We start from the raw sequence: 27,164 nt of genomic DNA, 5'->3' as shown, positions 1-27,164 counted from the left end.
TGATGAAGTTCCCAGCACTCAATCATGGTACGATGGCAAGTGTAAGAACGCCAGACCGAATAATGCTTCGTGCCTCGTCACTTGCCCATGTAACACTACGAACGCGGGAGGGATTGATTCCTCCTTTCCCATGCTTCTTTCGGTGCTGGTATTACGCCTGCCTTAGACTGCCTACATGAGCAAGACTCCCACCGAACAACCCAGCCTCACCCCTATGCCTCGGCTCTCCTCGTAATGGACTGCCTTGGAGCGAGGTTGAAAGTGCCGTCAGCCCTCTTCACCCGAGGATTCGTTTTCGTCGGCGTTAAATCGTCCCGCTTCTCCTGCACTGCTTCTTCCCCGCGCTTCTTTTGAAGACTGTCTGCTTCCTCGTCCGAGATCATCCTGGCCTCCTTGGTTTGAGTCTGCCGTGGCACCAGGTTGAAGGTTCCGTCGGCTCTCTTCACCCGAGGGTTTGTCTTGGTTGCCTCGAGCCCCTTCTTCCCGACGATTTCGTCGCGTTCAACGAGAGCAGCGCCAGCGTTGGGAAGCGACTTGAACGAGTTAGTAGAGCTGCCTTGGTCGAATAAGATCGCAACTTACGGCTACTACAGCGCCAGCACTAGCAAGAATGAGGAGAGTTGACGTGAACTTCATGATCGCGATTAAAGTGAGTGAGGTCTTGCCAGAAGCAGCTACTAGAAGTAGTTCGATGTTAAGCCGAGAGATGAGTGATTCTGGATAGCTGCCAAACAGACCGAACACATCATGGTCCAGAGGGTCGGGTCTGGGTTAACGCGATGGCTAAATACAACATAAGCACGAAGGGACTCTTGGCGCCTACTCCGGGTGGCCTATGCAGAGAGACGATGCGCAAGTTGTTTGTAGAAAGCCTCACTCTCGTGCCAAAGCGCCTTATTGATGAAACGGGATTGGTGGGAGGTACGCGTACAGCACCGTGCATGAGAAGCCATCTTGGCTATAACTGGTTCCATAGTCGCGAGATCGTACAGCGAAATGCCGGTATTTCTTCAAGATAGCGTGAAGCTTAATGACAATTATAGGCGGAAGCTTTCCCAGGCTTTTGGAACAGGCAAAATTTTGACATTATGCGCTGTGGCTGTGACTTGAACTCGGCGGCGAGTTTCCTGGTTCGGCATGCAGTTGTGGCATGCAATAGCTGTCTCAAGCGAGACTGACTCGATTTCGCCAACCAAGTTGGACGATCTCCCGCAAAACGAGCTTTCCGCCTTGAACTCAAACTTCCACCGTCAAGCCATATTGTGACCTGTTGCATCTCTTTGGTCAGCCAGATTCCCCTGCAGAACACGGATGAACCGAGGCGTAGTCCGATGTTTTGTCGCCGTCTGAAGACTGACTCGTGGCGGGCATTCTGGAAAGACTTCGTAGAAACGAGGCCGCTACGGATCGACAACGGTTTCAGACAAGCTGTTTCAGTAGAGAAGATCAAAGTTTATTTCAATGATGCTGTCAGAATCGGATGGCTGTTTATCGTGCTGGAAGGCTCCGACAGCGCGACGGTAGGGTCTCCGTGATTGGCAATACCGCTTGGTCTGATGATCCTGAATTTCTGGATCTTTGAAATTGGTGAAGCATACAATGGTCATATTCCCCATTCTATTGGGTTGATTCTGTACATCGATCACCATTCTAGCCTCAGCCCGCCCGTTTGATACACAATGGCGGCTGCGAGGACCGCGGACCGGGGGACATGGTCCCTTCTGAGAATCCTTCCCTTCTTTTTCCCGGTAGCTTTTCTCTACTTCCTGACACCAATCCTCAACGAAACATGGTCATCCTGGATACTATCTCGGAGCGACATTTACCTAGGAGAGCTTGCTCGGGCAGCATTGTCGGAGAAGTCATGGTTGACTTCGGTCGAAAAGAGAAATGAGTGGATGAGTGCCAACAAGGACTACGACTCAATTCTGTGAGTGGGGTCTCTTTAGATAGCAATAGAGATATCTGATTGTGCAACTAGGTTCACACCCAGAGACGAGAGCCTCCGATTCTGGTATACCATCTGGGACCTGTTTCCGGCAGCGTACACGTGCCCATGGGATGTTCAACGAGTTGGAATACTTGGTGACGGGGGAAAGTGGATTTGCGGAATGAGTAAATACGAAAGAGCAAATGCCAATTCTCGAGCGCCTGAGAAACCCATCCGCATTTACAGCTTTGGGATCGGAGACGACTCTTCTTTCGAGACGGAGATGCTCGGCCGCTCCAGCGCCACTGAGATTTACGGCTTTGACGACACCGTCGATGATTGGGGTAAGGGACTAGAAGCGTATTCCAATCGGACGCATTTCTTCCAAACGGCTGTTGCCGAGTACGACTACTACTATGAAAAGGAGAAGACGGAATTTCTTTCGATCAAGAGTATCATGAAGAAGCTAGGGCACGAATATGTAAACCTCGTCAAGATGGATATCGAAGGAGACGAATTCCCGACATTGGAGTCTTTTCTGGGAGACTATACGAAAGGTGGAGAGCTCGAGGGCAAGGAGGTGCCAGTTGGTCAAATGGTGATTGAGATTCATGTACCAGAGAAGGGCCCTACGATAAGTGAGTTTGCGGAGTGGTGGGAAAGGATTGAGGAAGCTGGCTTCAGGCCGGTTTGGAGCGAGGCAAATCTTCTCGCCGTCATGGTGGGAGATGGGAAGCCGTGTTGCTTTGAGGTAGGTGATCATTTCACTGTGGCATTCGTCGTATATTTTCAACCCCCTCTAATTGACTTAGTACACTTGGATAAACACGAAAGGCAGCAGAAGTGTCCTGTGGGAGAGACGCAGCGAACAGAATATTGCAGCAACATGATATAACATCGGTGGAACTCCCAGATGCCGGCGGAGAATTCATGACTCATAATACTCTAAAGCGTTTGGAAACTCTCAAAGTGTTAATTGCGCACAACTTTCTTGAGCTTCGTGATTTCCACCCCGTTTACAAGTGCAACGCAGCTTGCTTTGCTATCCGTTTCGCCTCTCGTCTCCGTCTGTTCCTTCTCATCCGGGGGCAACGGGATCCACGATGGATCAAGAGACTTGAAGTATCGATTCATAGTCTCGTTGAGGGACACGGGAAACGGGAAGGCACGGCCGATGGTGTTGAAGGAAGCAGGCCTAGAGGGCTGGGCCGGCGGGTGGGTAGGGCCTTTGCCTTCGACTTGTCGAGATTGGCTGGGCACAGCCCATAGTCAGTATCTAGCTGGAAGATCCTATAGGAGAGACTTTACCTTTCTTTTGAGTTGGAGTTCATCCTGAATGAGTCGTTTGAATGAAGCTTGCGCCTCGAGTTATTATCGAAATTGAAGGGAAGATTTCGTAGCCCGAATGTTTACTGCCGAGACGATAATAAACACCTGTGTTGGTTTAAACCCAGATGAGTTCATTTTATATTCCTTTGTCGTGGCTAAACATCACTTTAAAGTATTGGGACTCTCAGAAGAGTCCACATGACTAAAGGGGACTCATGGGGACTCTTTTTCCTGTCGGATAGAATGTTCCACAAGAAATTGGGAGTCCTGTTGACTCTGGAGGACTCAATCTCCAGCTTCGCGCTTCTCAGTATTGTTACCTTGAAATCTCCCTCAAAGAAGGTCTCGACCATGTTTGCGACAAGTCTAGCATACAAAAATATGAGAGTTGACAACTACACGCATCAGTTGAAGTTTCAACTCATTCTCCTTTTTGCGACGATTCGAGCTATCAGAATCATGTTTCCAGGAGAAACAGGAACTGACAGACTTTGAAGCGGAACAAAAGCATTGTCGCGAAAGCAAGTCTGACGGCTCAATTCGCGGGAATGTCGCAGTGGTCTTTCTACGCGACTACCAATAACAAGACAGCATTGGGGCTGAGAGGCCCACGTTTGCTTTCAGCTGAGAGTTGTGAGTCCTGTCTTTGGTGTGACATTCGGCCCGCACACTATCTAATTGGTGGTTGGTGGTTTTGGCATCTGCAAGCCACAGGACTCTTGTTTACTTGCAGATCCAGATCCAGCCCCAACAAGAAAGTATTTAACCGCCAACCTTTCCCCGCAGGCACCGTCCTCCGTTTAATTTCAAGCCTGTTAAGCTTTAAACAAGTCTTTTTGGTTCTGTAGAGTAGATATTCTTGCTTTACAGAACATCTACCTATATCCCATCCCTCTTGCCTTGCGCAAGGCACTACTACCCTCTTGTATCTCTTTCCTGCCCTCGGAGGCCGCCGTCCGTCAAAAAGACGGCGGCTTTTTGACGGGAACCGATCGATCCTCGAAGAGTTTGGTGTGGAATCCTTTTCCCCGAAACACTTGTCGACTTCGATTGCGACTCATCACTGCCTATTGGCCTAACAACTCAGCATCACGCACAACATCCCAGATGCTCGGGGCAGTCAAGGGCCTGGGATACAACCTCATTTATCTCACCCAGACCTACCGACGTTTTCGACACCCATGATACTTATTTCACTGGGTACCTCGATGACTGCCTAAACGCAACTTCGCTCGAATACCTTGAGCGTAACGAAGACACATTCGAACAATTTTCGAATTTCTCTCCCGTGAACACATTGGTCTGGGATCAACACTCCTTTTATGACTGGTCTTGCGACCAATTCAAGGTCTGCGACCCAAGCAACAAGATCCTCGCCATTCGAGGAAAGTAGACGCAAACCCGTCACACCACTGGGCCATTCAACTTCGCCATTCGAAGAAAGCAGACATAACTCTGCCACACTAAAGCGCCGCCTAAACTCAGCATTCGATGACTACAGAAATAACTCTGTCGCATCATCCTGCCATTCACGAAAAAGGTACCCATGCCAACATTCGAGTTGCAGCTATTCCTGCGACCTACCAAAGGATATGCAAAAGCACCGACTGAAGCATACCAAGCCGGCACAAGAAGAGTGGCATGCTTGCCCAAACAGCGGCTACGGGAAGAGATTTCCCCGGAAGGAAAACTGCCTTCGACATGCACGGAAGTATTGCAAGCATACTTCCCTAAGAAATAACAATACTTGACGAACTGGGAATTCCCCGTCAGAAGGTCAGTAGCCACTATGCAATATATAACTTGGTATGAACCTACGCTGATCACTCTTCACCAGGCGACAACGAAAGCATTGACGATATCACACGTTAAGCATTCAAAAATCTATTCAAACTACATCCTCTCAAATGCTACCGGTTACCAAAGTCGCCATTGCAGGTACCTCTGCTGTCTGAACAATGTCACTCGTCAATGGGTACAGTAATCAGTCGGAGTGATAACAAGACATCTCAAGTCTAATATGCGCCTTCATCAAAATTAAATGAGACTTCCCGCATAGAATCACGGCTCAGTACAACACAACGGCAGCCAGCCTCGAACATCAGAGATCAAGAACAAGGGAGTGACTGGCAATTCTGTATTTAGATAATACACCCGTCTGCAAAATATACGCGTACCAACTACAACTTTCAGCTCAGGCATGGGGGTTTGAAAGGGAAGAAGAACCCATAGGCACATGTACTCTTATGTACATACATGTGACTAAGAGCGACCAGCAGCTGTTATAGCTAGAACGAGCGGTAGGTTGGCGAGGTCCCCATCAGTCCAGAGCCATAGTATCATAGAGCAATTCCGGAGACATAGCTGACGAGTCTCGCCCTCAAATGTCGCTGCGCGGTGTCTCGCCGCTGTCGGACGCGGTCTGTCTATCGTCAATAGTGTCCTTCGGTGCGTCCTCTCTGACCTTCCTCCATTCCGTTCCCAGTGCACCAATACCAGTCAAGCATGAGAGAACGATGCACAACAAGAAGCACGCACGTAACGCGTGGTTGTAAGCCCCAAACACGTCTAGTGCAGCTGCATCGCCGTACCTTTGTGCCACCATGTCCTTAATCCCAGACGCACCATGCCCGATGACAACTTGTGCGTCGACTTGCGGCGCTTGCGCTGCCAACTCAACCAGGAGTCTGCTTTGGAACAAGCTTTGCGCAACTGAGAGAAAGATGGAACCGGCGAGAGTCTGTGCGAGAATAAGGCTGGAGGTGCCTAGGGACACATCGGCCCCCTTGAGGACCGTCTGGATAGCTGCGAGAGGCATCTGCATGCCCATACCTGCACCGAAGCCGAACATGAAGAGAGTGCCCGCCCTGGTGAAGACAGTGTAAGTAAGTTTAGTCGCATCATGCGGATACAGAAAACTCGTTGACATACCAGTACGCGGTAGTTGTCTCAACTTCGTATCTGAAGATGAGCCCCGAAGAAATTGAGGTAACAATCGTGCTGAAGATCATCTGCGGTACCCAATATCCAAACTTTGATGTCTGCAAGAAGTTCGGTGTCAGCAAATGCACTAAAACAGTTCTAGGCCAGTTCCTACATACCAGAACTCCTGAGAGGATTGAAGACACAGACACGGCGGTCGACGACGTCAAGAAGTTGATGCCAGACTGCTCCGCCGTTGTGTCTTTTACAACCTGGAACCGAATCGAGACATAATACACGATAACAAAGACAGCTCCGTTGACGCCGAGCATGAAGGCCATGCCGCTCGCGACAGATCGTTGGCGAATGAGGCGAAGCGGCAAGGTGGCGTCGTCTCCCCGATAGTACTGGATGCCCAGCCACGCGAGGAAGAGAACACCAAATAGGCACAGGCAAAGGATGATGCGCCAGTTGCTCCACGCGTACGTTGTATCACCCCATTGAAGAGCCAGTAGTAGGCAGACCATGAAGGGCATCAGCAGGACAGTGCCAATGGGGTCCATGCTGTTGAGGAGTTGCACCGATGGACTTGGGCTGCTTGGGCTCCGCGTCGGCAGGAGGCTTGACGTACAAGAAGACGACGACAGCTGTGATTGCGCCGAGGGGCAGGTTGATCCAGAAGCACCAGCGCCAGATAGCGTTATCTGTCAAGGCGCCTGGCCCAAATACCGTTAGCTACAACGGTAATACGGGCAATGCGTGTTTTGACTGACCTCCGAGGGTGGGAGCGATAATTCCAGCAACGCCAGCCATGCCTCCAATCATACCAGTGTAGATGGGGCGTTTGTGCACCGCGAAGCTCCGTGCTATGATGATGAGGGTTCCAGAGAGTAGACCGGCGCAGCCAATTCCAGAGATCGCTCTTCTAATGATTAGGGCGACTGAGTTTGGGGCGGTGGCGCAGACGATAGTTCCCAGTTCGAAGAAGACAAGAGCAGCAAGGAACACCCAGGTCACTCTGAACTCGGCATACAGCTTGCCGAACATGAGCTGAAAGCAGCAGGTCGTCAGGAGGTATGACGAGCCGTACCAGGCTACGTCGTTGAGAGAATTGAATTCGGTGGTGATCTTGGGGACTGCAGTTGCGAGGATAGTTCGGTCCTGAACATTTCATCGCTACCGTTAGTGAAATTTCTCAGTGTTATCAATATTGGGAGAAGGCGTTACCAGCGATAGGCAAAATACAGCCAAAGTCAGACCGATGAGGATGCAGACTAAAGGCAGGCCCCCAACGTACTCGGGTGAGGCCGGGTCTTGGTTGCCATCATTCGTCTCCGGAGCTTCGTCCCGAGAAGTCTTCTTCTTGATGGAATCCATGGCTGATTGGTAGCCTGATTGATCGACAGTCGTTTCTTCTGTAACAGAGGGAATATAGGGAGCTGCTGTTTGTCAACCTGATTGGGACGCATTATTTTAAGACCGGAAAAATAAAAAAGAGAAGAGCGAAGGTCTATTAGAGGCAGTGAAAAAGGAAAGTACCAAGAGTGTTAGGAAAATTGGAAAAGGAAAGAACAGCTGCTGAGCGTTTGGAGGAATCGGAAAGCCAGACTTAGTACCTACTTACCTTAAAGTACATCTCGATGTCCGCAACTTCTTGATATCGAAATTGTGTTGTGGATCCCTCTGCGGCGGCGGGAAGCAAAATGCTCCCCGGAAGATCCTCGACTGAGTCACTCTAGCCTTTTCTGCGTTGCACAGCATTCGTGATTGGAGCTTCTTTGTTTGCGGCGATCGGACCCCTTCGTGGAGGGCTTTTAGACTCCCGCCCCGGTCGGTTTCTTCTTCTCCCTCCCAACTTCTCATCCCGCGGAGACCAAAAAGATTTGTTTCCAGAAACGTTACACCGGGACCTTTAAGACCATTATTTATCCCGAGGGGCGAATCATTGCCGACGATTCCGATTAGGTGGCCAACAATGTCTGCTGCATCCCCTCGCCGCAACAACAGAGTCCAGGCATGTACGAACTGTTCCCGAGCCAAGGCGAAATGCGTCTGGCCGGGGACTGAAAGTCCTGCCTCCGATACTTGCCAAAGGTTTAGTCTAGCCACCGAGTTCAGCATCTCTGACTGACCACAGTCATCGTCCAGATGCTGTAGCCACCACCTAGACTGCTCTAGATCACCGCCGGAAGTCAAGATGAAGAGAGGAAAGGCAGCGTATGAAGTGTCCGTCCATCATCGCAGGAACTCTAGACTGACAAGGCCGCGGTCCTGTAGCCATACAAAGGTCCTTGAACGAAAGCTAGACGACATCATGTCGCTTCTGAATCGCGACCGCGAACATTCAGCTCCAAACAGCCAGGCTTCAGACAGCCATCCATCACCATCGATCAACCTCCATTTAACGACAACGCAGCACCAATCAGATGGCTCTTATTCGCCATTGAACTCGACCGCAACTCCGGTCCAATTGCTTCAAGGAATATTGACAATCGTCCCAGGATACCGAGTCACCTTGCAAGAAGCCAACAGGATTCTTCAACTGTACATGTCCGACATGGTCCCTCAATTCCCATTCGTCCCTTTACCCGTAAGGAGAGCTTACTCGGAATCGATCTTGCGTCAATCTGATAACTGACAGTGATCTTTGCATTACGTAGGAATGATATCCACTACTTCGCGGCATCCTCTGATACAAGTCTGATGCACCTCGCCCGAGGACTAGCAGAAGACTTGGAACTGACACAACGCCCTGATCTCTTGACATTCACCTCCCGATCAATCGTCGAGAATGCTGCGCACCTGAGAGACGATCTCAGCAGCCGATCCCATCACACAAACGGAGGCCGGCGCGCTGTTCTAGGTCTCTTCTATATCAATTCAGTGTAAGGACCTGCCAAATACTTTGAGCATCGTTTCACAGTTCGAAGCTTACCATATTGGAATTCCTACCTTAGACTTGGTAGCATCCTCGGTAGAACCTCACGGCTGGAATTTGCACGTTACTTTGATGACTGCTGCGAGAAACTGTCTAGTGACAACGAGCTTCCAACCGACTCTTTGCTTGTACATCTGGTCAGGCCATTCGGTGGCTTCCATGCCATGGTCATCGCCAACGTACAAAAGGAACTGGAGACATTCGTCGAATCCTTGCCACCTCCTCTTCGTTCAAACTGCACGACCTGTTCTGTCGTGAGCGTGACTTGAGAAGCCGCTGACAATCTCCAATAGACCTTTTGAATGAGCATTGCATGGCCATACGCATTCGACTGTTCGAACCCGCCATACATGCCAACGGAACCCATGGATTTAAATCCCCTCACCTGAGGTCTCGAATTATGTGGCGCTGTTTTACGAGCACTCAGGAACTCTTGCATGCGTTCCTCTCCCTGAGTGTGGATACGTATCCAACTCTCACATTCATTTCCATTCTCCATCTGACACTCGCCATCGTCAAAGCAGCAGGGCTTTTGAGTGTAGTGGACCACGATTGGGACCTGGATACAGCGAGCGCAAACTTAGATTTGGCCGACACGTTGCAAGTATTGAGCGACCGGTTCATCACCAGCCCTCGCGCCAACGGCTATGGTAGCACGATCTTGAGCAGTCGTCAGCGGATGGTATCAGCTTATGCCGAAAACTACTTGGGTATCAGGAGCTGGTACTTATCCAAGATCGGCTCTACTGCTGCTCCTGATGCTGTGCCGACGATGATGGACCCTGCCTTCTTGCAGGACAGCGGGATGACAGAAGGATTTGACTTTTGGCAGCATCTATTGGGTTTATCTTACGGGAATCTACCAAATGTGTAAAAGTCTATGTTGTCTATTTTGAGTCGCTGCCACCTTTGTTTATAATACTGTGTGCCCCTGGTGCTACGTATACTCAAACTCAAACATTGGAAATTTCTTAGGTCTTGCATATACTCTCTATTTGACCCAAAACAACTTTCATAATCTATTTGCCCCAATTGCAAACGCAATGGCTGGCTTACATGTAGTAACCAAAGCTTCAATCTCACTCGGCGAGTCATCGCCACAGCGCAGCTGCACGGGGCATTACCAACGACTCGCCCTAATGGGAGATTGACAACTGTTGCGGGAGTTTCCTTCAAAGACGAACTCAGCCTTAAAGCCTTCTATATTGCTTTGCCAGTTTTCTCGTTCTCTTGGAACCTAGGGAAATGCATGTGTTTATGGAACGGTCCGAAAATCGCCCAATCATGCGGCCCAGGGTACCCCAACCAGCATTGTATGAGATTTGTCGGATGATAGACTGGGACCAGGCTTCACGCCTTTTTGCATGATCATCGGCTCGCAAGTAATACGCAGATCCGAAAGACCCGCAAATTGTCATCGTCTCACGGCACGGGCTCCGACATAAAACAAGTATCATGTATCGTGGCGACGTCAATCGTACACATCAGCTAGATTGCTACCCAAGACTCACCCTAGAGGCCGTTGCTTTTGCAACGTCAACCTCACCCTTGAACTGCAATTCTTGAATAGGCGAGATCGAAATTCACAGTACAAGAAGGCGAACAAGGGCAATTGATCTACTCTCTTTCAGCCCGTTCTTGCGTAGACCTATCCAGACCGTCCTCCTCCCCAGATACATCATGCGTTTTGGCGACATTGCATTCGCATTGCTGTTGATGTCCGAAGGCGTCTTTGCAGGTATGCGTCAACAACAGGAGTAACAGTATCAGCTACTAAAACATTGAAATAGCACCGAAACCGCGAGGCAGACGAGGCGAAGTTCTCGCCATCACACTTATTCCCCGGGAATTCAGCGACTTTGCGAAACGAAACAAGCCCTCACCCCAACAGGTCGCCGCCAACGGACGCGCATGCGGGAACACTATTAGACAAGGAGTTTGCGATAATGGGAGGTGCGGGAACTTTGTCGCTCCGACTGGTTTCGAGGTAGTACCAGGCGCCGATTCACAATGTGGAGGAGGCCGGGCATAATGATGGCTTCATCTAGCCAGGCAGCCAGGCTCCGTTCTACCTTAGGCTCCCTTGGTTTTTGGATTTGGACACTTTGACTGTATTTATTGCCCACCGAACATATCTGGTACACTGCACAGAGAACATAGGCATTGCTCCATAGAATTGCACTCAGCATTTGCAACAGTGATTCCTCAGTAATGATCCTCCAAAGTCATGGTCACAGTCTTCGAGACCAGGTACTCCTCAATAGCCACGTCCTTGCCAGACTCCTTTCCGTAGCCAGATTGCTTCATACCACCAAACGGAGACTCAGCCGCCGATGAATTACCAGTGTTCATCCCGATCATTCCTGCATCCAAGTTCTCCATCAGCCGCCACGTGCGATCGATATTCTTAGTGAAGAAGTAGCTGGCCAGACCCATGCTCGTATCGTTGGCCCACTGAACCGCCTCGTCCTCGGTCTTGAATCTGTACAGACCCAAGACGGGGGAGAATGTCTCCTCGCGACTGAGTAGCATAGACTGCTTCATATCGCGCAGGATAGTCGGCTCATGGAAGTATCCAACCTCCAGACCGACTTCTGTTCCCTTTCGACCTCCGTGTACGACCTTTGCGCCTGCGTCTACTGCGTCTTTGACGTGAGCTTGGGCTTTGGGGATGGCGCGGGGTGTTGTCAGGGGTCCCATGGTCGTATCCGACTTGGTTCCGTGTCCCATTTTGATCTTCTTGGTTCGCTCCACTAGCTTCTCGAGGAACTCTTCGTAGATACTGTCTTGGACGTAGACGCGGTTGGCCGTGATGCATGCTTGGCCTGCATGTCGCCACTTGAGTGCGAGAAGTTGTTCCAGAGCTTGGTCCTGGTTGCAGTCGTCGAAGATGATGAAGGGGCAGTTTCCTCCGAGCTCCAGAGTCAGTTTCTTGAGGCCCTCTGCGCAATGTTTGGCGATCAGGCTGCCGATGTTAGTGGAGCCGGTGAACGAGACCTTCTTCGTCAAGGGGTGTTTGCACAGAGCCTCTGTGACCTCGGGGTGTTGTCGAGGGACGTGGTGATGACGTTAAAGACACCTGGTCCGAACCCAGCCTTTGTTGCTAGTTGTGCGAGGATGAGGCACGTCAAAGGTGTCTCGGGCGATGGCTTCGCAATCATGGTGCATCCTGCAGCCAATGCAGCGCCAGCCTTGCGCAGAATCATTCTACAATGCTATCAGGACTGCAAGTCAACAGTCGTGGTTTGAGATTGAGTACTCACGCGATGGGAAAATTCCAGGGCACAAGCGCCACAGCTACACCAATTGGCTGCTTCACGACCACAACCCTTCGATTAGGTGCAGATGGCGTCGAGATGTTTCCTCGAATGCGCTCAGCCTCTCCGGCGAACCACCACGTGAACCCAAGAGCATAATCAAGCTCGCCTTGCGCTTCTGCTAGAGGCTTGCCAGACTCGTGAGTGAGAACTTGAGCAATGTCATCCCGGTTCTCGCGGATGAGGCGGTCCCACTCTAAGAGCTTCTTGGCCCGAGACCTCGGGTTCTCGTAGCGGAAGGTCTGGAAAGCTTCATGCGATGATTTCACCACTGCATCGACATCGGAACGATCAAAGTCTGGACTTGAGGCAAAGAATTTGCCTGTTCCTGGGTCCTCAATCTCGAATCTCTTTTTTGATGATGCCGTCACCCAAGAGCCGTGGACGTAGGCGTCCGTCTTGAGCAGATCGGGATTGGCGAGCTAGGGGTGTTAGCAGCGAAGACATCCAATTTGGAAACCGGACAGCGTACCTTGAAAGGCAGATCTTGAGCCATGATTTTGACGTTTGGAACACTGACTTCCGCGGGTCGTGCAATGCAAATGAATTTCTAGATAATATCTATGGGGATGTGTCTGATGCAGGCTACATATAATATAGGTGCGGAGATATATAGCCGACTTGAATTCCTAGTTCGCCGCGACCCCGCATCTTAAGTGCCTCCAAATGGTGCCGAGTATTCAAGATGACGTCTTTTTGCAACACATGGCCAATTAAGCGGTCGGCATGTCTTCCAAATATCGAGAACCTTTGAGGTCCATGCAACTACCCACTAGTTGGGCCGATCCCAAAGGCGTTTGCGAATCCAGAGAGCCGCGGGACGACTATGAAACCCCTCGATTATCAAAGGCCAATAGCAATCCTCCCCGCGCATCATCCTTGGATTCCCGCAGCCCGGATGCCCAGCCGGATACCACGTCTTCTTACTGATGACAAGAATTCTATGGCTCAGAAGTTCATGTCAACTTCATCAGCCTGCCTCCGAATTTCCAATTCCAAGTGTTTGTTCAGCAACGGATTGAAGCCGTAGTCGGTGATCGAGGTATCGGCCCCGGCGGGAAGTCTCCACTCGTACTGGAGGAGGATATGCACGAGAGCGATCTTGATCTCGTTTGCAGCGAAGAAGCGACCGGGGCAAGCATGTTTCCCGTGGCCGAAGCCGAGGTGCTCCGGTAGAGTGCTCACTAGCTGCGACACGTTTTCCTTGCCGGGCTCCTCTCGCATTCGGAGGAAGCGGTACGCGTCCCACTTTTCCGGCTCCGGGTACAACGCGGCATCCCACAGAGAGTGAGAAGAAACAGCGATGTTTGCTCCCTTGGGGATGAAGGTACCGTCGGAAAGAGTAAAGTCCTTTACGGCGACGCGTTGCATGCTAGCTGGGAAGACATGTCAAGTTAGAATATGCATCGACTCCTCAGCAAGACAGGTCAAAGCCGCTTAAACTTACCGAGCTGTAAGGGCTTGATGCGCTGGCTTTCTTTAATGACACTATCAAGCAACTTCATGTTGTAGAGAGATGTTTTCTTCCAACCACCCTCTTGGAGCACGGTCCGAACCTCATTGCGTAGTTCCTCGATGACCTCGGGGTGCTTCGCTAGATCAACCAGAACCTGGCCCAAAAGATCGGTAGTGGTGTGGATAGCAACTGTTGATAGGAACAACTGACTCAAAGCAGGATTATACGCAGTACCCTTGGATTTAGAGGCCTGCTCGAACCATTCAATGGCGTCTTGGTATACAGGCTCTGGCTTGCCCTCGGCGATCGCCTTTGCCTTGAGAGCCTTTCGCTCGTCAATGATGGGCTGAATGACTTTTGTGGCTGTCTTGATGTGTCTGCGCGCTTCCTGGCATCCGGGAAGGAACCAGTGAACAATAGGCCGGAGAAATGAAGGGTATTCGCGAAGTCGGTCGCCAGCGGTGAAGCCACTGATGGTGTAGTTCTTGGTGGTTTCGAGCCAAACTTCGTTGCGGCAGAGTTCGGTGCCGAGAAAGACGCGAGAAGAAATACGGGCGATGAAGTGTAGAAGGTTTGCGCGCATGGGGATAGAGTGCCATTCTGGCCAATGTCAGTGAACCATCCTTGCTTCTTTCCTCTGGCATTTCATTTACCTTGGTTTGCAGTGAAAATATTGAGGAGGGCTAGAGAGGTCTCTTCGGCTAGGGGCTGCGTGACCTTTGCTGTAGTCACATGGTCAGCATCATGGAAGAATGATTGTAGTTTTTCGTTCTTACCTAGCTGCTTCGTAAGGTCTTTATTGATGACGACCAACGTAATGCTGTCATGTCCCCCCTCTGCAAATGCACCGAAGCCAGGGTATTTCGTTTGGAAGAACTGGGTAAAGTAGGCGTTCAATCAGAATCGTTTCGTTTTCTGTGATGCAATAGGCTATCAGGGACGACTTAACCAACCTCTTGGGAGAATGCAGTAAAGCTCAGGTCACTATGGTTGCGGATTTCATTCGCCATCGAGGGAGGCAGCACAATTGAACTGCCCAAGTCGCTGATCATCCGAATGGGCTTATCTGGATTCGCGTCAAACCATTGCTTCAACAACTTTCTCGCATTGAAGAGGAAATTTCTCTTGGGGCGGGTGTCCGTGAGTTCGAATTTTCCCTTTTGGTTAATGGAGGGGGTGTTAAGCTTTGTTCCCTGCAAGGAGTAAACGAATATGATGAGTAGAATAGTCGTAAAGAAGTATGAAAGAGGCTTGGCCGAGCCATCGAGAGTGTATCTCGCTTCTCCCAACAGAGAGCGTGTGGCTCCGACTCCGTCCATGACTAGTGGTCTGCTGTGTGAAAGAGTAATGCGTTCGAAGTTGCAAATGATTCTGATAACTTGCGATCCTGTCGAGAATCAGGACCGTATTAGAGGCGGCAATGGATTAGTATTTATGTGAGCTTCAGCATGGTCCTATCTAGGCATCCGAGCCTCAATTGACGTCAAGGAGGCGCTAGTACAGCACGACAACAAGAAGTGAAAACCTGTTCATACTCCACTCACCGCTCGGGCGGAGTATAGGCATCTTCCCGTAGTCTTACGTGGGCCTGAGGCAAGCGTCTAATCCAGGGTCACGACAGATCAGGGGCTGCGTTGCGGGGCCTATGTTTGGAGCAAACGCATAGGTCACCTTCCACAACTGACAGGATGCAGTATGTAACTCATAAGGTACTTCGTCTTAGCCCTGATTAGAACGAGCAGCCCAACAAGCCTGAACAGCTCCATACTCGTCGCATCACTAACGTCCTCTAAAACGAATTGTCTCTCTGAGATCGAGTCCTCCCACCCATCATCTCAATATGGAGGCCCGGCTGTTTGAAGATCCTTTCCGCCTTGCAGAAATGTCAAAACTGGCGGGACTCGTGGTGGGAGAGCTTGTAGTTCGGACAAAAATGTGCTGAACACTCCATCAGTGAGTTCTCTGTGACACTGCCGCTTAAACTTGGCAGTAGGAGTTCGTCTTCCCTTAGACGCAACATATTTCCCGTAATCCGGTGTTGATGATTCGCTCACAGAGCTGTACACGGATACAACTATGCGATGCAGTACGTCCTCCGGTACGCTAGCGCTCCCCTGTGCGGCAGGGAAAGGGAAGATCCACACGGTATCTCTCCTACACCAAGCCGCATCGAGCCTCCCGCCGGTATTCGTCTACCCATGGGCCAGTCTAAACGGCGGTAAAATGCTTGGCGGGCTTGAGCGGGGAGCCGGACTTCTGTCCACGGTATCTCGGGTCTTTTGTCACGATGCCGACTATATCAAAGGCGGAGCAGGTCGCCGCTGAATCAGCGGTTCCTCCGGGCTGGGTCGGCGTGCCGGGCTCACGGCAGACTCTATCAATAGCCAGTGCCCGGACAGAGTTGCCTTTGACGCTGCCAATTGCGCAAAATCAACAGATTAGAAGCTTGCCATGAACCCACCACACGGCTCCGAAGAACCACAGGTTCGGTAGAAACCCATCAATCCAATGACTTTCTCATCTTCTGAAATGCCTTTCACGATTCCGTAGCGCAGGCTGCTTGAGCACCTAAGTCCCAGTAGAGTTGCAGGTATAGCGTAAGGTCGGGCTATCGGTCTAGCCCGAACCCCGGGCCGTACCTAACAGCTCGTTTTCGCCTTTCTTATAGTGCGTCTGTAAACCATTAGTCTTTCTGAGGTGGCACTGCACCTAACGTCATCTCTCTTAGGAGTCCATAACTGCGTATTAGGAATACTTGTACGGATACTATAAGCCTCACAATCTTCGCCCAAAGCGATTGGTGCATTCCTTGTCCGTCAACAGCGAGCAGGAACTGAGTACATAGTCACCCGCCTACCCTATTCGGGTTCAGAGGGGGGGACGTGCGGGGCGAAAAGACCTGTATCCTCTCGATGTCCGGGCATGTACATTACCCTACCTTACGGTCCCATGACAGGAAATTTTCGCCTTGGAGCTCAAGGAACTTGAATACGAACGATCGTCCTGGTGGGAATTTGCCGCGGCTTAAACCCAGATTCTGACAAATTTCAGTTGTCGAACCAGCCGCCGTCGCTCTATCCGCAAATGATCATTGACACGATACGCACGTTGAGAAGGTTTCAGTACGGATACGTGAGCACCGCTAATTAATGTAGTTTCTGTATGAAGTACTCCGTACGCTGTCTACGGGACACGCGACAGCACTTAGGCACCGCTAATTCGACTTTGAGATTATGCTTCTCATTTTCCCTGCGGCGCTCGCACGGCAGGGGCCAACATGCAAGCAGCCCCTTGCTAAGAATCATTGAGAAAGGACTACTCTGGATCATTCTTTAAACCATCCATCGTCGAATACGTGCCATAGATGCAAAATTCGACTTTGCTTGAGTCGCGTTCAGCAGGCAACAATTCGGCGGGAAAGAAACGCCGCGGTCAAGTGAAAACCCGCCGTACAACCACCCGCAGAATTTATGAAAAGAAGTATCCCACCGCTTTCGAACTGGGTAGGTACCACGGCCGAGAGGCAATATAAATTGCACGATTGGCCGTGCCTCTTTGCAGCTGTTGACAGCGAGTTCCAGTGCCTCTGACCTCAATCCTCACTAAATCGCAGCCCATTGCTCTAACTACCTAAGGTGGTTGGTTATTCAGCCCCTTATTGACTTCAACTCAAGACAGACAATAGATTGTAACGATATCAAGCACATAACTATTTTTTAGACTAGGCCTTTTATCCATCAAGAAGTGACGCTCGATTTTTTGAATCTTGCCATAACAATGGCCCACGTTCATTAGTAGAAGAACTGGCCACTTTCGCGGCTCGCTTGTCTTTTCGCAAGTTTCCAGTGACGGGTCCCCATCTGAACAAACTCTAAACCTAGGAAGCGATAGATGATTGAGGGATAGCACTCATGGCAGTTGCCGCGGGGCCCCAGCTAGAGGTTTCCGGCATCCCACTGGCCTGTGGTGGTCAGACGCCTAACATGTCGTTCCTAGCGTCGCGGATGCCGTGTTGAACGACCGTACAGGGGTCTCGATCGATGAGGCGATGGAAAATATTCCCCTAGGGCCTGGGCCTTATTCGAAGCCGAGCCGCCGAGCCTTTCGGAAAGACGGCTTCGAGTAGAGACCATTGTTTATTAAAATTTTGGATACTGGCTGAACGAAAAGATCCCTATTGGTATTCCATTCACAGGGATGTTGGTTCGAACCGTAGGGTCCTGCGGGTGACGAAGTATTAATATCTCTAAATTAATTAATTCTGCGTAAGGAGTAGAAGGGAGATTCCAACCGGAGGTTGGGTGGGTAGTCGAGGTCTAAGTGTACCCCCTCAAGGTGGCCCATGCTCTGCCCCTACTCGCGGCCGAATTGGACTTCCAATCCGACAATCCCCGTACTCGCGATTCACCTCGCCAACGTTCGCATCAGCCAGACCGAACGCACCATTAGCTCTTGGCTCAGAGTTTGATCCGACTCTTCAGCTGCAATCAATAATTACTTGTGCGTGCAATTATTGAGATCAAGTATTCACGGACTACCTTATGTGCGTAACTCAAGCCTGGATGCATGCGTTAAACATTCAAGATCATTCAACGTAAAGTGAGGCCGTTCATCGCCTTTAATATCAGCTCAATATGAGCTCTCAGTCTTTTAATATTGATCGAAATTGATGGATACAAAGGATTCGGAAAGCTCACGCCACGGCCTACAAAGTCGCCGGCAATGACTCGTGTCGCGAGTCGTTACCATACACTCGTGTCAGTCACCCAGCTTCAGTCTTGCTCCCTCCGACGGACTTTCATGTGACTGTAAAGCAATCTGATTTTCCAACTTAGTAACTCGTGTATAAAGAGCCCTCATTCGTCTCTCTGCTAACTTCTCTCTCCGATGGTTCAGGTGAATACGGATGAGATACGATCAATGAGGCACTACACGCCATCGAGAACTGTCGCAAAGTTTGAATGCAATCTTGGAATACATGATCGAAAGCAAATGTCGCCCGGATTGACATTATCATATAGAAATTACCATCATGGGATTATGTGCGTCTGGACTCTAGGTTATCGCAACCCGGGCTGCGAGTCCGAATCGGATCCGAACCGGCATCGGGCAACGGGCGAATTATTACAGCCCGGCCGACTTTACATGTACGGGGTACTCCGTACGAGCCACGACATACACGAGTCATGCTTCTTGCTTTCCCAAGGCTTTCATAATGAGCAGCACAATTCTGTACATTTGTTGAAGGTGCAGCTTGCGGCGAAGGCAATTCTGTGCAAGTGCCAACTTAGAAATTCGAGATTGCCAGTTGATCCTGCCACTGATCATTCTCAAGTCAAGCTGTGAAGACCCCAACACAGCATGACCACCAACGAGACCTGGACTTTAATGCTTCCATCTGACTGCCGTCAGTGAATAATTTTAGTGAAACCGATGCAAGATTCTCCGGATCTTTTTCTGAATATTGAATAAACGCAATAGTAGTGACAAGTGACGTAAGTTAACGCTTCATCAAACGTTTTTATCTATGATATCATAGCGATTGAGAGCAAGCGAGGCCAACTAAAAGAGCTTCCACGAACTACCATCCTTCTAGTCAGAGGAGCGTTGTCAATTAACACCAATTGCAAAGGGTCTCAAGACTGCAAGACGTCTAGTATCATGGACGATGCACTTCCCAGTCACCATTGCTGATACGTCACAACTACCTAAGTTCAACACTATCACCATCACACCAGCGCCCAGCCGTCAAACTGGTTTGCAATATGTTGATGACAACGCATACGATGAAAGATTCCAGATGGGTTGGTACAACTTCAATTCATCAAACTAGATAAATAGACCAGGTCCATAGCAACAGGTGTTAGAGTTCCGGATGACTGATTTACATGGGTTGCGGAGCCAATCTAGCAATCATCTGGGACTCTAATGAATCTATAGACATGTCTCTTCCCTGATCATTTCTCATCATTCTCGACAACCTTCTTCTCTCCAGAGTTGACGCTCTCAAAGTCTTCCTTGTACGTCATGAAAACATCGTCGTTGAGATGACGGTGTCTGAACCAGAAAACGATTGTCTGAATGAAGAGAGCGATACCTGGGGCAGCCCAAGCCCAAATGAGGGTCGGGTCCGCGATAGAAGGAAGAAGAATCTGTCCCAAGGCACTGCTCAACGCTGTCATGAATAAGAAGAGAGCAACAACAGTCGATCTCATGTGCTCCGGGGCGCGGGCATAGGCCAATTCGTAGGCTGTGATGTTGATGAAGATCTCTGACATGGCACCGAGTGCGACGTTGGGGATCTGCCACCAAATCGAAAGAGGAGAGACGTCGTCGCAGTCACTAGCAGCGTAGCCACTTCAAAGAAGGTTAGCATCCCTGACCCAAGTGAAAGATTCATTTGCAGAAAAACTTACCAAGGGCTTGTCTCATAGACACGCCATTGTACCAACGCTCCAATGATAGAAGAAATGATGGCCAAAACGAATCCGACCGTCATTCTGCTGATGCGTCCAAACTTGACATTTCTACGCTCAAGGAAGGGGTAGACGACGTTGGCCATCAAGGGTGAGAAGACAATGATGACCAAGGGGTTGAAGTGACTGAGAAGATCGTTGGGTGCGCCGTCGGATGTCATTGCCGCACCCTGGTTGCTCTGAACGTTTCCAACACCACCATCATTCAAGTACCAGATGGGAATGTACAGGAAGATCTGAACCGCCTGCCAGGTACGGCGGGCATCGTCAACGTCCTTCTCAGAGTATCCGACATGCACTCCTCGCTCAGCCAGTGCAGTGGGGCGGACGTTCTGCCACACGTTCTTGGAGAAGATGTTGCCCTTGCTCCCCTTAATCGCCGAAACCGTGATCTTGACAAAACGGTTCAGGTCGGAGCCTTGAGGCGCAATTCTGACGGTTCGCTTGTATGTGGCGGCAAGCAAGAGCGGAAGGAGGAAGTAGACGATACCAGGTACGAGGTAAGCCAACCAGAAGCTATGATACTTCTCGATGTAGACGACAGCAATAGAAAAGAAGGCGCCAACGTTGATGAAGGCGTAGAAGATCAACATAATGTGGTTGACAGTGGTCTCAGGGTCGACGAGAACCTTCTCTCCTGACTTAAGCACCTTGGTGTACTGGCGCTGGTGCTTGTACTGGTCGATAACAGTCGGCGCAACGTTGGGCTTGAAGATACCAGCTCCGATGGCAAGGAGAAAGTAACTGATCAGAAATGGAGCAACACCTTTACCGGCCTGCAAGATTGAGGGAGCAGCGCCTCCAATCATGATGACATGGGCAACACCTCCGATACCGACACCCCATGCGATGGCTTTATAGCGACCGATTTTGACGTCTGCAATCCACGCACCAAAGATTGGAATAACGTAAGCCAAGAAGGTGAACAGCAGACCCAGGGCAGAGGCTGTCTGGAGTCCAAGGCCAAGAGCGCCAGCATGAGAGTTGGGCTTAGACTTGTCAATAGCACCGGTGCCAGGACCTCCTTCGGGCAGAGGGAACTGGAGGTAGTTGTTAAATGCAGCCTTGACACCGTAGAACGATGCTCTCTCGGCCATTTCTACTACGCAAAGGGACCATGATTGTATGGGGATGGAGTCTGCTACTTTGCGTAGAGTCGACCGCTCGTCATCAGTCGGAGCCGGGTATGCCTCATCATCGATGACAGAGTGTGTCTGATCGAGGGAGTTGTTTTGGGACTCTACGTCAAGAGTATTGACTTGGTGAGTCTTCTCAGGGTGTACGCCTTGGTCGGAGTCGGGCTCGACGACCTTGTGCACGTTGAGACCAATAACATTCTCAGCTGCAGGTATGTCAGCGAACTAGACGCACGTCAAACATGTGCTAAAGAACTTACCCATGGTGACCAACTTTGCTCTCTATGACTTGACAACGTAGGTTAAGAGACTGGAGGGAGAGAAGGTGAGGAGGCCCGGGAACCTGCGTTTTGACCTACCTCGCGCCCACTGATATGTTATCTGCTGGTCCTCGGAACGTTGCACTCAGAGATAGATCTCCAGACCATTTGACAGAGGGGCTCCATCGAACTATCCTGTTCAGGAACCGTAGGCCTGCCCAGAAGGCCAAGGCGGGGCCAAGGTTGATCGCGAGCTTGTGGAAGCTTGTTGCGACATTAGCACATTGCCATTGACCCCATGCATATCCTAGTCCTGGCAAGTGGGTGGCTAGCTCCCGTCTGGGCTCTGGGTAGCCTCGCTTTTATCTCAAGTCTAGAAACCAAGCGATGTTATCTAAAAGTTGGAAGAAGTCCGAATGATTTCTCGCATTCTTTTGAATCGCACGGCATCCAAAAGTTGCTTATCTTGAGTGTTCGGGGAACTTCAAGAGCGGAACGTTATCATATTTGCTGCCCACTTCCCCGGCCAGCGGGACCACATGTCCACAACAGATATGGAGGCGGGCCGATATCACCACCCTTATCGGTCTTTTATCCGCCGGCATTCCATGACGGGAGTCCACGACGTCGATTGCGTGATTGCGAGAGTGGGGGAATTCGTCGTTATACATCCAACAAGAGCAGAGACATCCCCGAACCACGAAATTGGATGTGCTTGTCCCGTTACCGTAGTTGGCCACCGGACGGGACGACCGAAAGTTTATTAGTGCTTGGGACGGGCTGAACCTCAGTCGGGGCGAACTGTTGTGAAAACTAGAAATGTCGCCATAATCCACCCAACTTCAATCCCAGCTCTGGTTGCGTAACAAGTAGACCAACATTGCCTATGAGGATGGCATCATTGTCAACTTGCCGAGGCATGAGTGAGTTTTTGAATACCTCGCCGCCCCCTTTTAGTTGTTTAAGATGTCTCGACGGCCAGGTCGCGCCGAGTCATTCGAGAGAAAAACGGCGAGAATGCCCGAAGAGGCAAAGAAACACATCATGATTGGAGCAGCTGCAGCTTTCTGTCGTTGTTGGCTGTGTAATTCTCGCGCAATCTCTGAGTTTGACAGTGCTTGGCAGTGGGAAACCTGGTAGAATATTCTCCACAGCCGTCGCGCGCTGGAGGCACGTTCCAAGTCTGCCGCGAGAGCACGCCATCCGTCGAAGCGAGTGTCGCGTTCTCTTCTGCGCTTCTCTTTTTCTTTCAGCTACTGTGATGTTCAAAGATTGTGGGTGGCTGGAATATTCCCTCCCCAGACGGAGGTTCCTAGAGACGCGTCGAGACGTTTTGCTTACAGGCTTTCCTCGAAGGTTATGAACAAGTCGTTCGTTATTCTCAAGCAGAACTGAGAAGCTATTGATCAAAAGAGATGACGTCCCTTTTATGGCACTGATAATTACGATCAATGCGGGGCCAATCCAAAGACCAACGAGTCTCACCATATCAGTTTCATGTGCCTAAGCAGATATCCCAGTACTACCAATGGCCTATGCTCGACTCCATTTATGATGCATAGAGCTTGTAATTGGTGTCATGGTAGTTTTTTCTTCGAACTAGTGTATTCGTACATGTAAGGTAGCTAGCCATGCTTGGCTGTTAGGCTCCTCGGAAAATGAAAGCTTGATGGTCACGCTACCAGACGACGGTATTGACTAGCCTTTGCCGTTCTGGCTTCACTAGATGTCCTGGATGATTCCACGTCCAGCTGCAAACCCTCGTTTCTATAAAGGTTTCTCCATGTTCCGCTTCTTACACACCGATGAAAGCAGGATTACGTGAAATACGCTCTTAGTAACAAGAATCAACGAATGGAAACTCAACCTCCGCAGAGAACTTACTAACCCCTTGTTGCCATGTTTGAATTGGAACCTCCGTCCCTTTGTATTGACAAAAGTCGAACCATTCATCCAACCGAGACGCTGTTTGGACCATTTGTGATTGATTCAAAATCCAGATTCCGAGATTTAGGACCAGTGATGACGCGATCGCGGCCAAGCCAGAAATGGTTCGCAAAGAAAGCAGCGACAGCGATCAATGGCTGTATTCCAAGAACAAGGTATAGCCACCAGTATGAATGAAGTATCTTCCTAGTGAGCTTGAAAGATTCATCCCGAGGAGCATATCTCGAATTCTCGACGGTCTCCAGCCTGTTCATGCCCTCAACTTTGAGATCATGTATGCTCCGCGGGCCCAGTACGATCCAACTACTGCCTCCGCGATTGACGGCATTTTCCAGGGAGTCTGCTCGGTTTTTAGGTTCAGGAAAATCCGAAAGGAGACGGCCCATAATTGGGAGTGCATCGATGGAAAAGGGACTGAATTGACGACGTTATGGCCCAGAGAAAATAGGGGTTTGTCGTAGAATATCGGCTTCTGCGGTCGAACAATTCCCCGACTGAAGTTGAAGGGACTGTCGGGTGACGCGCCATGAAGCTTTACAATCGGTACGATGAGTAGTAAACATCAAGGTCGACTTCCTGAATGCTTGGAGCTCGGAGTTGTCAAGGTTACTAGAGGATGTGAACCAGAACGTATGACTCCTGCGACAAAAGCCGAATAGACATGAAGTAGTAACATCGCCGTTAGGGACGCTTGGAACCAATCCTAGAGCAACTTTGTTGTAGTCAAAGTCCGAGTACGTTAACAACCCCAACATATTGTTCTTAATAGTGCTGTTCCAGAATGCGTCGTCGCCACGTAGGCGTTCAATCGTTTCATTTAGTTGAGTTACGAAGCCCTGGACTGTTGCACTCATTATCATAGTATCCTCATCCTTGAGCTTCCTCTGGATGGCGCTGATGTATGGGTAAGTCGGCAGGTCGAGTGCAGCCGCTGAGCTATTGCCGAGAATTAAAATGTTGTGGCCGAAAGGTCTCGGAAGACCGCCCGAACTATTGAAGGTGTCGTCCCTAGCTGAGACCGTGAAGAAGTCAAATGTGGCGTTCGAGAGAAGGTATGGCGCATTACCGGCGCTCACAAAAAGTGAATCTTTTGTCAGGGGGGCCGGTCCATATTGCCTCCCGGAATTTTGTGGCATGTTGATGTCTAGGTCGATGCTATGCGAAGCCTCGCCACCAATTGAGCTTTTATACGCAACCCCAAGACCAAGAGGAAGACCCCAGAGAAGAATCAATGGTATGTAATACCAGCCGCTGTCCTTGGGCCTCAGGGGGCTTCTGCTTAGTACGGCGTCGTACCTTGGCTTCGATGTAGCATGACGTGCTTGCAAGGTAATCAAAGTTGAACCAGCAATCTCGTCGAGGCAGGTTTTCATCAAGGCCAAGAGCAAGCCTACAATGATGAGCTGGTTCTCAAAGCCTAAGCTCCATGGCCAGTTGGTATCTGGGTTGATAACGCAACACCCAAGTATGAAGAATATCCATGAGACAGCAAGAACAACGAGGTGGACGCAGAAGACCCGAGGCTTTGAGCTCTTTGTCTCATGAATAGCAGGATGAGATGCTTGAGTCACTGCTTCGTGGAAAGAGTCTTCGCGGTGGTTTCGAGCTCCAATCAAACTCGTGGTGTCGTCGTCCTTGGGAAGTGGGTCAATTTCGATTTGAGAAACTGCGTTGTTTGACTTTGTGGACGAGTTTGAGAACCCGATTTCCGGTCGACACCGACGGTACTGTCATCAATATCTGCGATTTTGCCGGAATCTCGTCGTCGAATATCATTCGAGTCCATGATCGGAACCTTGGACTGATTGAAAGGGAGGAAATAAAGTGACAAGTTACAAAAAGCAAAAGTAGTGAGTGGCGATATTTAAGTCATTATTAGCCCATGAAAAGTTGACAACCACGCCGCAAATCCTTTGGAGAGCTTTGCTGGCTGGCACTTAGGCACTAGTTCCCATAGAGGTTGCAGCCATTCAATACTGCCCCTGCCCGAATGTAAAGAAGGCGACCGCCCGGCGACCGTTAGAGCTTCCAGGCAGGCCTAAGCCATCAGGATTCCGTTGCTAGAAGCCAACCAGGGATAAGAGCCTGAGCTGCTAGGTGCAGAAGTAGGAGCTTAGCCCCTGTTGTGGGGGTTGCATGGCAGCGACCCCTGTCTTCTGACTCTTCTCTCTCAGCCTGATTCTCGCCTATAACCATAGACACGATCACTTATTGGCTCTTGACTGTCTCATAGGAATTGAGGCTGAGTCAAAGCTGAAATCAGACATACGGAGTTGACAGTGCATCGGGCTAGCAGTTTGGACTTCGCATGTTTTGCGAACGTGGCGGTGATCCAGGCATTCGACACAACACCTCCTTGGCCGGAACTTTTGCAATAGTGGCTTCCACTTGCGATCGCAAACACAAAATGTAGAGAAGATATGAAGAAAGGCCACTTGCTGGTTCTTCGATGTTTTGAAGGACAAGCCCTGGGCATTTTGCGCAGCAAGGCTCCTTAAAAGCAACGCATTAGAGTTATTATAGCCTCATCATAGGAGCTTGCCATGAGCTGGATTTTAAGACAACTGAACAGAAGTGAACGTATGTAAACTCAAGTATTCTAAAATTTGAGTTTGAGGCTCTCAACATAACTGCATCCAGGTCATTTTCATGTTATTGAGACCGCGAGGTGAGGAGCAATTAAGAGGACAGAGTCGCCGGCCTTCTTAACTATTGATATCGCTGTCATTGTCACCATCCGCGTAAAACTCTCATAAAAAATTTTTTTTTTTTGGACAATATAACAAAGCAACCCGCTAGAAGGAATAATAATAGTTACTGCTTTTTCTTTTCCGATGATTATATGTATGACTCTTCGACTGGCCATTTGATTGCAACTGCTGGTTGTGAACAAGACTGCGCGGAAACGGGGTCAAGTTCACAGCCGCGGAGCGGGATGACTGTACTGGTGTGCGAAAGTCGATAGATAGGAGTAAATAGCAAGAGAAAAGATAGTGAGGGTAAAGAGATCTAAAAGAGTCTAACGAGGTAGGCGGGATGAGGATGAGAATATACCTATAATTCTGAATATCGTCAGAAGATTCATTTTGGCCCTATTTGTTTGTTTATCTTAGTCCTACATTATTACTTTGCGCGCAGTCCGATCTTATTACCCGTATTACCCGCAATTTCACGGCTATTACCGCGATATATATAAAGCTTTATCGCTACTACTAGGCCACTGCTTCTTCTTTCTGTTTCTCGTCTCGTTGTTCCAACTTTCAAATACCTTCTTATCCATATAGTACTAGTTGGGCAGGCTCTCTAGCTAGCTAAGCCTTTTACGTATATCGCCCATTATTTTCAAAGACTAATATAACAATTCCTCCTTTTTCTACGCTCAACTGTCACCCATTCTATCCATATTCGCTGGTGAATATACCGCAAGAGTTCAGAAACCAAGCAAGATGTTTT

At 49.8% G+C, this 27,164-nt stretch overlaps 7 protein-coding genes across 7 annotated transcripts; 2 read left to right on the top strand and 5 right to left on the bottom strand.

The window, feature by feature from the left end:
• Positions 1-195: 195 nt before the first annotated feature.
• BDP81DRAFT_118405 (uncharacterized protein) lies at positions 196-1,048 on the bottom strand. Its single transcript, XM_060581569.1, has 2 exons — positions 583-1,048; positions 196-533 (listed from the first exon to the last, which is right to left on the bottom strand). The coding sequence occupies exons 1-2, from the start codon at positions 634-636 to the stop codon at positions 213-215; spliced, it is 375 nt and encodes a 124-aa protein (XP_060439864.1). The 5' UTR covers positions 637-1,048; the 3' UTR covers positions 196-212.
• Positions 1,049-1,679: 631 nt separating this feature from the next.
• On the top strand, positions 1,680-2,820 carry BDP81DRAFT_331310 (methyltransferase domain-containing protein; the record flags this gene model as incomplete). Its single annotated transcript, XM_060585494.1, has 3 exons — positions 1,680-1,930; positions 1,982-2,681; positions 2,743-2,820. The coding sequence occupies 3 exons, from the start codon at positions 1,680-1,682 to the stop codon at positions 2,818-2,820; spliced, it is 1,029 nt and encodes a 342-aa protein (XP_060439863.1).
• A 2,371-nt stretch (positions 2,821-5,191) lies between these two features.
• BDP81DRAFT_503000 (major facilitator superfamily domain-containing protein) lies at positions 5,192-7,588 on the bottom strand. Its single transcript, XM_060595582.1, has 7 exons — positions 7,409-7,588; positions 6,955-7,342; positions 6,813-6,897; positions 6,361-6,775; positions 6,191-6,300; positions 5,724-6,126; positions 5,192-5,681 (listed from the first exon to the last, which is right to left on the bottom strand). The coding sequence occupies exons 1-7, from the start codon at positions 7,556-7,558 to the stop codon at positions 5,640-5,642; spliced, it is 1,593 nt and encodes a 530-aa protein (XP_060439862.1). The 5' UTR covers positions 7,559-7,588; the 3' UTR covers positions 5,192-5,639.
• Positions 7,589-8,156: 568 nt separating this feature from the next.
• BDP81DRAFT_331562 (uncharacterized protein) lies at positions 8,157-9,993 on the top strand (the record flags this gene model as incomplete). The annotated part of the gene is made up of 5 exons (XM_060585516.1): positions 8,157-8,275; positions 8,444-8,802; positions 8,901-9,066; positions 9,139-9,370; positions 9,427-9,993. 5 exons carry the CDS (start codon positions 8,157-8,159, stop codon positions 9,991-9,993), a joined length of 1,443 nt encoding a protein of 480 aa, XP_060439861.1.
• Positions 9,994-11,324: 1,331 nt separating this feature from the next.
• Positions 11,325-12,932, bottom strand: BDP81DRAFT_465160 (succinate-semialdehyde dehydrogenase; the record flags this gene model as incomplete). Its single annotated transcript, XM_060594245.1, has 4 exons — positions 11,325-12,155; positions 12,188-12,326; positions 12,383-12,858; positions 12,909-12,932. The coding sequence occupies 4 exons, from the start codon at positions 12,930-12,932 to the stop codon at positions 11,325-11,327; spliced, it is 1,470 nt and encodes a 489-aa protein (XP_060439860.1).
• A 452-nt stretch (positions 12,933-13,384) lies between these two features.
• Positions 13,385-15,211, bottom strand: BDP81DRAFT_331244 (cytochrome P450; the record flags this gene model as incomplete). The annotated part of the gene is made up of 5 exons (XM_060585488.1): positions 13,385-13,812; positions 13,884-14,492; positions 14,546-14,614; positions 14,669-14,768; positions 14,846-15,211. The coding sequence occupies 5 exons, from the start codon at positions 15,209-15,211 to the stop codon at positions 13,385-13,387; spliced, it is 1,572 nt and encodes a 523-aa protein (XP_060439859.1).
• A 4,638-nt stretch (positions 15,212-19,849) lies between these two features.
• Positions 19,850-21,768, bottom strand: BDP81DRAFT_465157 (POT family protein; the record flags this gene model as incomplete). The annotated part of the gene is made up of 3 exons (XM_060594244.1): positions 19,850-20,249; positions 20,309-21,710; positions 21,765-21,768. The coding sequence occupies 3 exons, from the start codon at positions 21,766-21,768 to the stop codon at positions 19,850-19,852; spliced, it is 1,806 nt and encodes a 601-aa protein (XP_060439858.1).
• Between the last annotated feature and the right edge of the window lie 5,396 nt (positions 21,769-27,164).

This window comes from Colletotrichum phormii (genome assembly GCF_030913505.1).
Source record: "Colletotrichum phormii strain CBS 102054 chromosome Unknown BDP81scaffold_27, whole genome shotgun sequence".
In the NCBI taxonomy this organism is placed as follows: Eukaryota; Fungi; Ascomycota; class Sordariomycetes; order Glomerellales; family Glomerellaceae; genus Colletotrichum; species Colletotrichum phormii.
The sequence above is the reverse complement of the archived record's forward strand: the minus strand, read 5'-3'. Positions and strand labels throughout refer to the sequence as shown.

What these genes read in the sequence shown, in the direction of transcription:
- BDP81DRAFT_118405 (XM_060581569.1), bottom strand. Translation starts at nt 636, where the DNA reads ATGAAGTTCACGTCAACTCTCCTCATTCTTGCTAGTGCTGGCGCTGTA. An exon ending in GTGCTGGCGCTGTAGTAGCC is followed by an intron (nt 534 to 582) that starts GTAAGTTGCGAT and finishes AACTCGTTCAAG; the next exon opens with TCGCTTCCCAACGCTGGCGC.
- BDP81DRAFT_503000 (XM_060595582.1), bottom strand. Translation starts at nt 7,558, where the DNA reads ATGGATTCCATCAAGAAGAAGACTTCTCGGGACGAAGCTCCGGAGACG. An exon ending in CAATCCTCTCAGGAGTTCTG is followed by an intron (nt 6,301 to 6,360) that starts GTATGTAGGAAC and finishes AACTTCTTGCAG; the next exon opens with ACATCAAAGTTTGGATATTG. An exon ending in TGGGAACGGAATGGAGGAAG is followed by an intron (nt 5,682 to 5,723) that starts GTCAGAGAGGAC and finishes GACGATAGACAG; the next exon opens with ACCGCGTCCGACAGCGGCGA.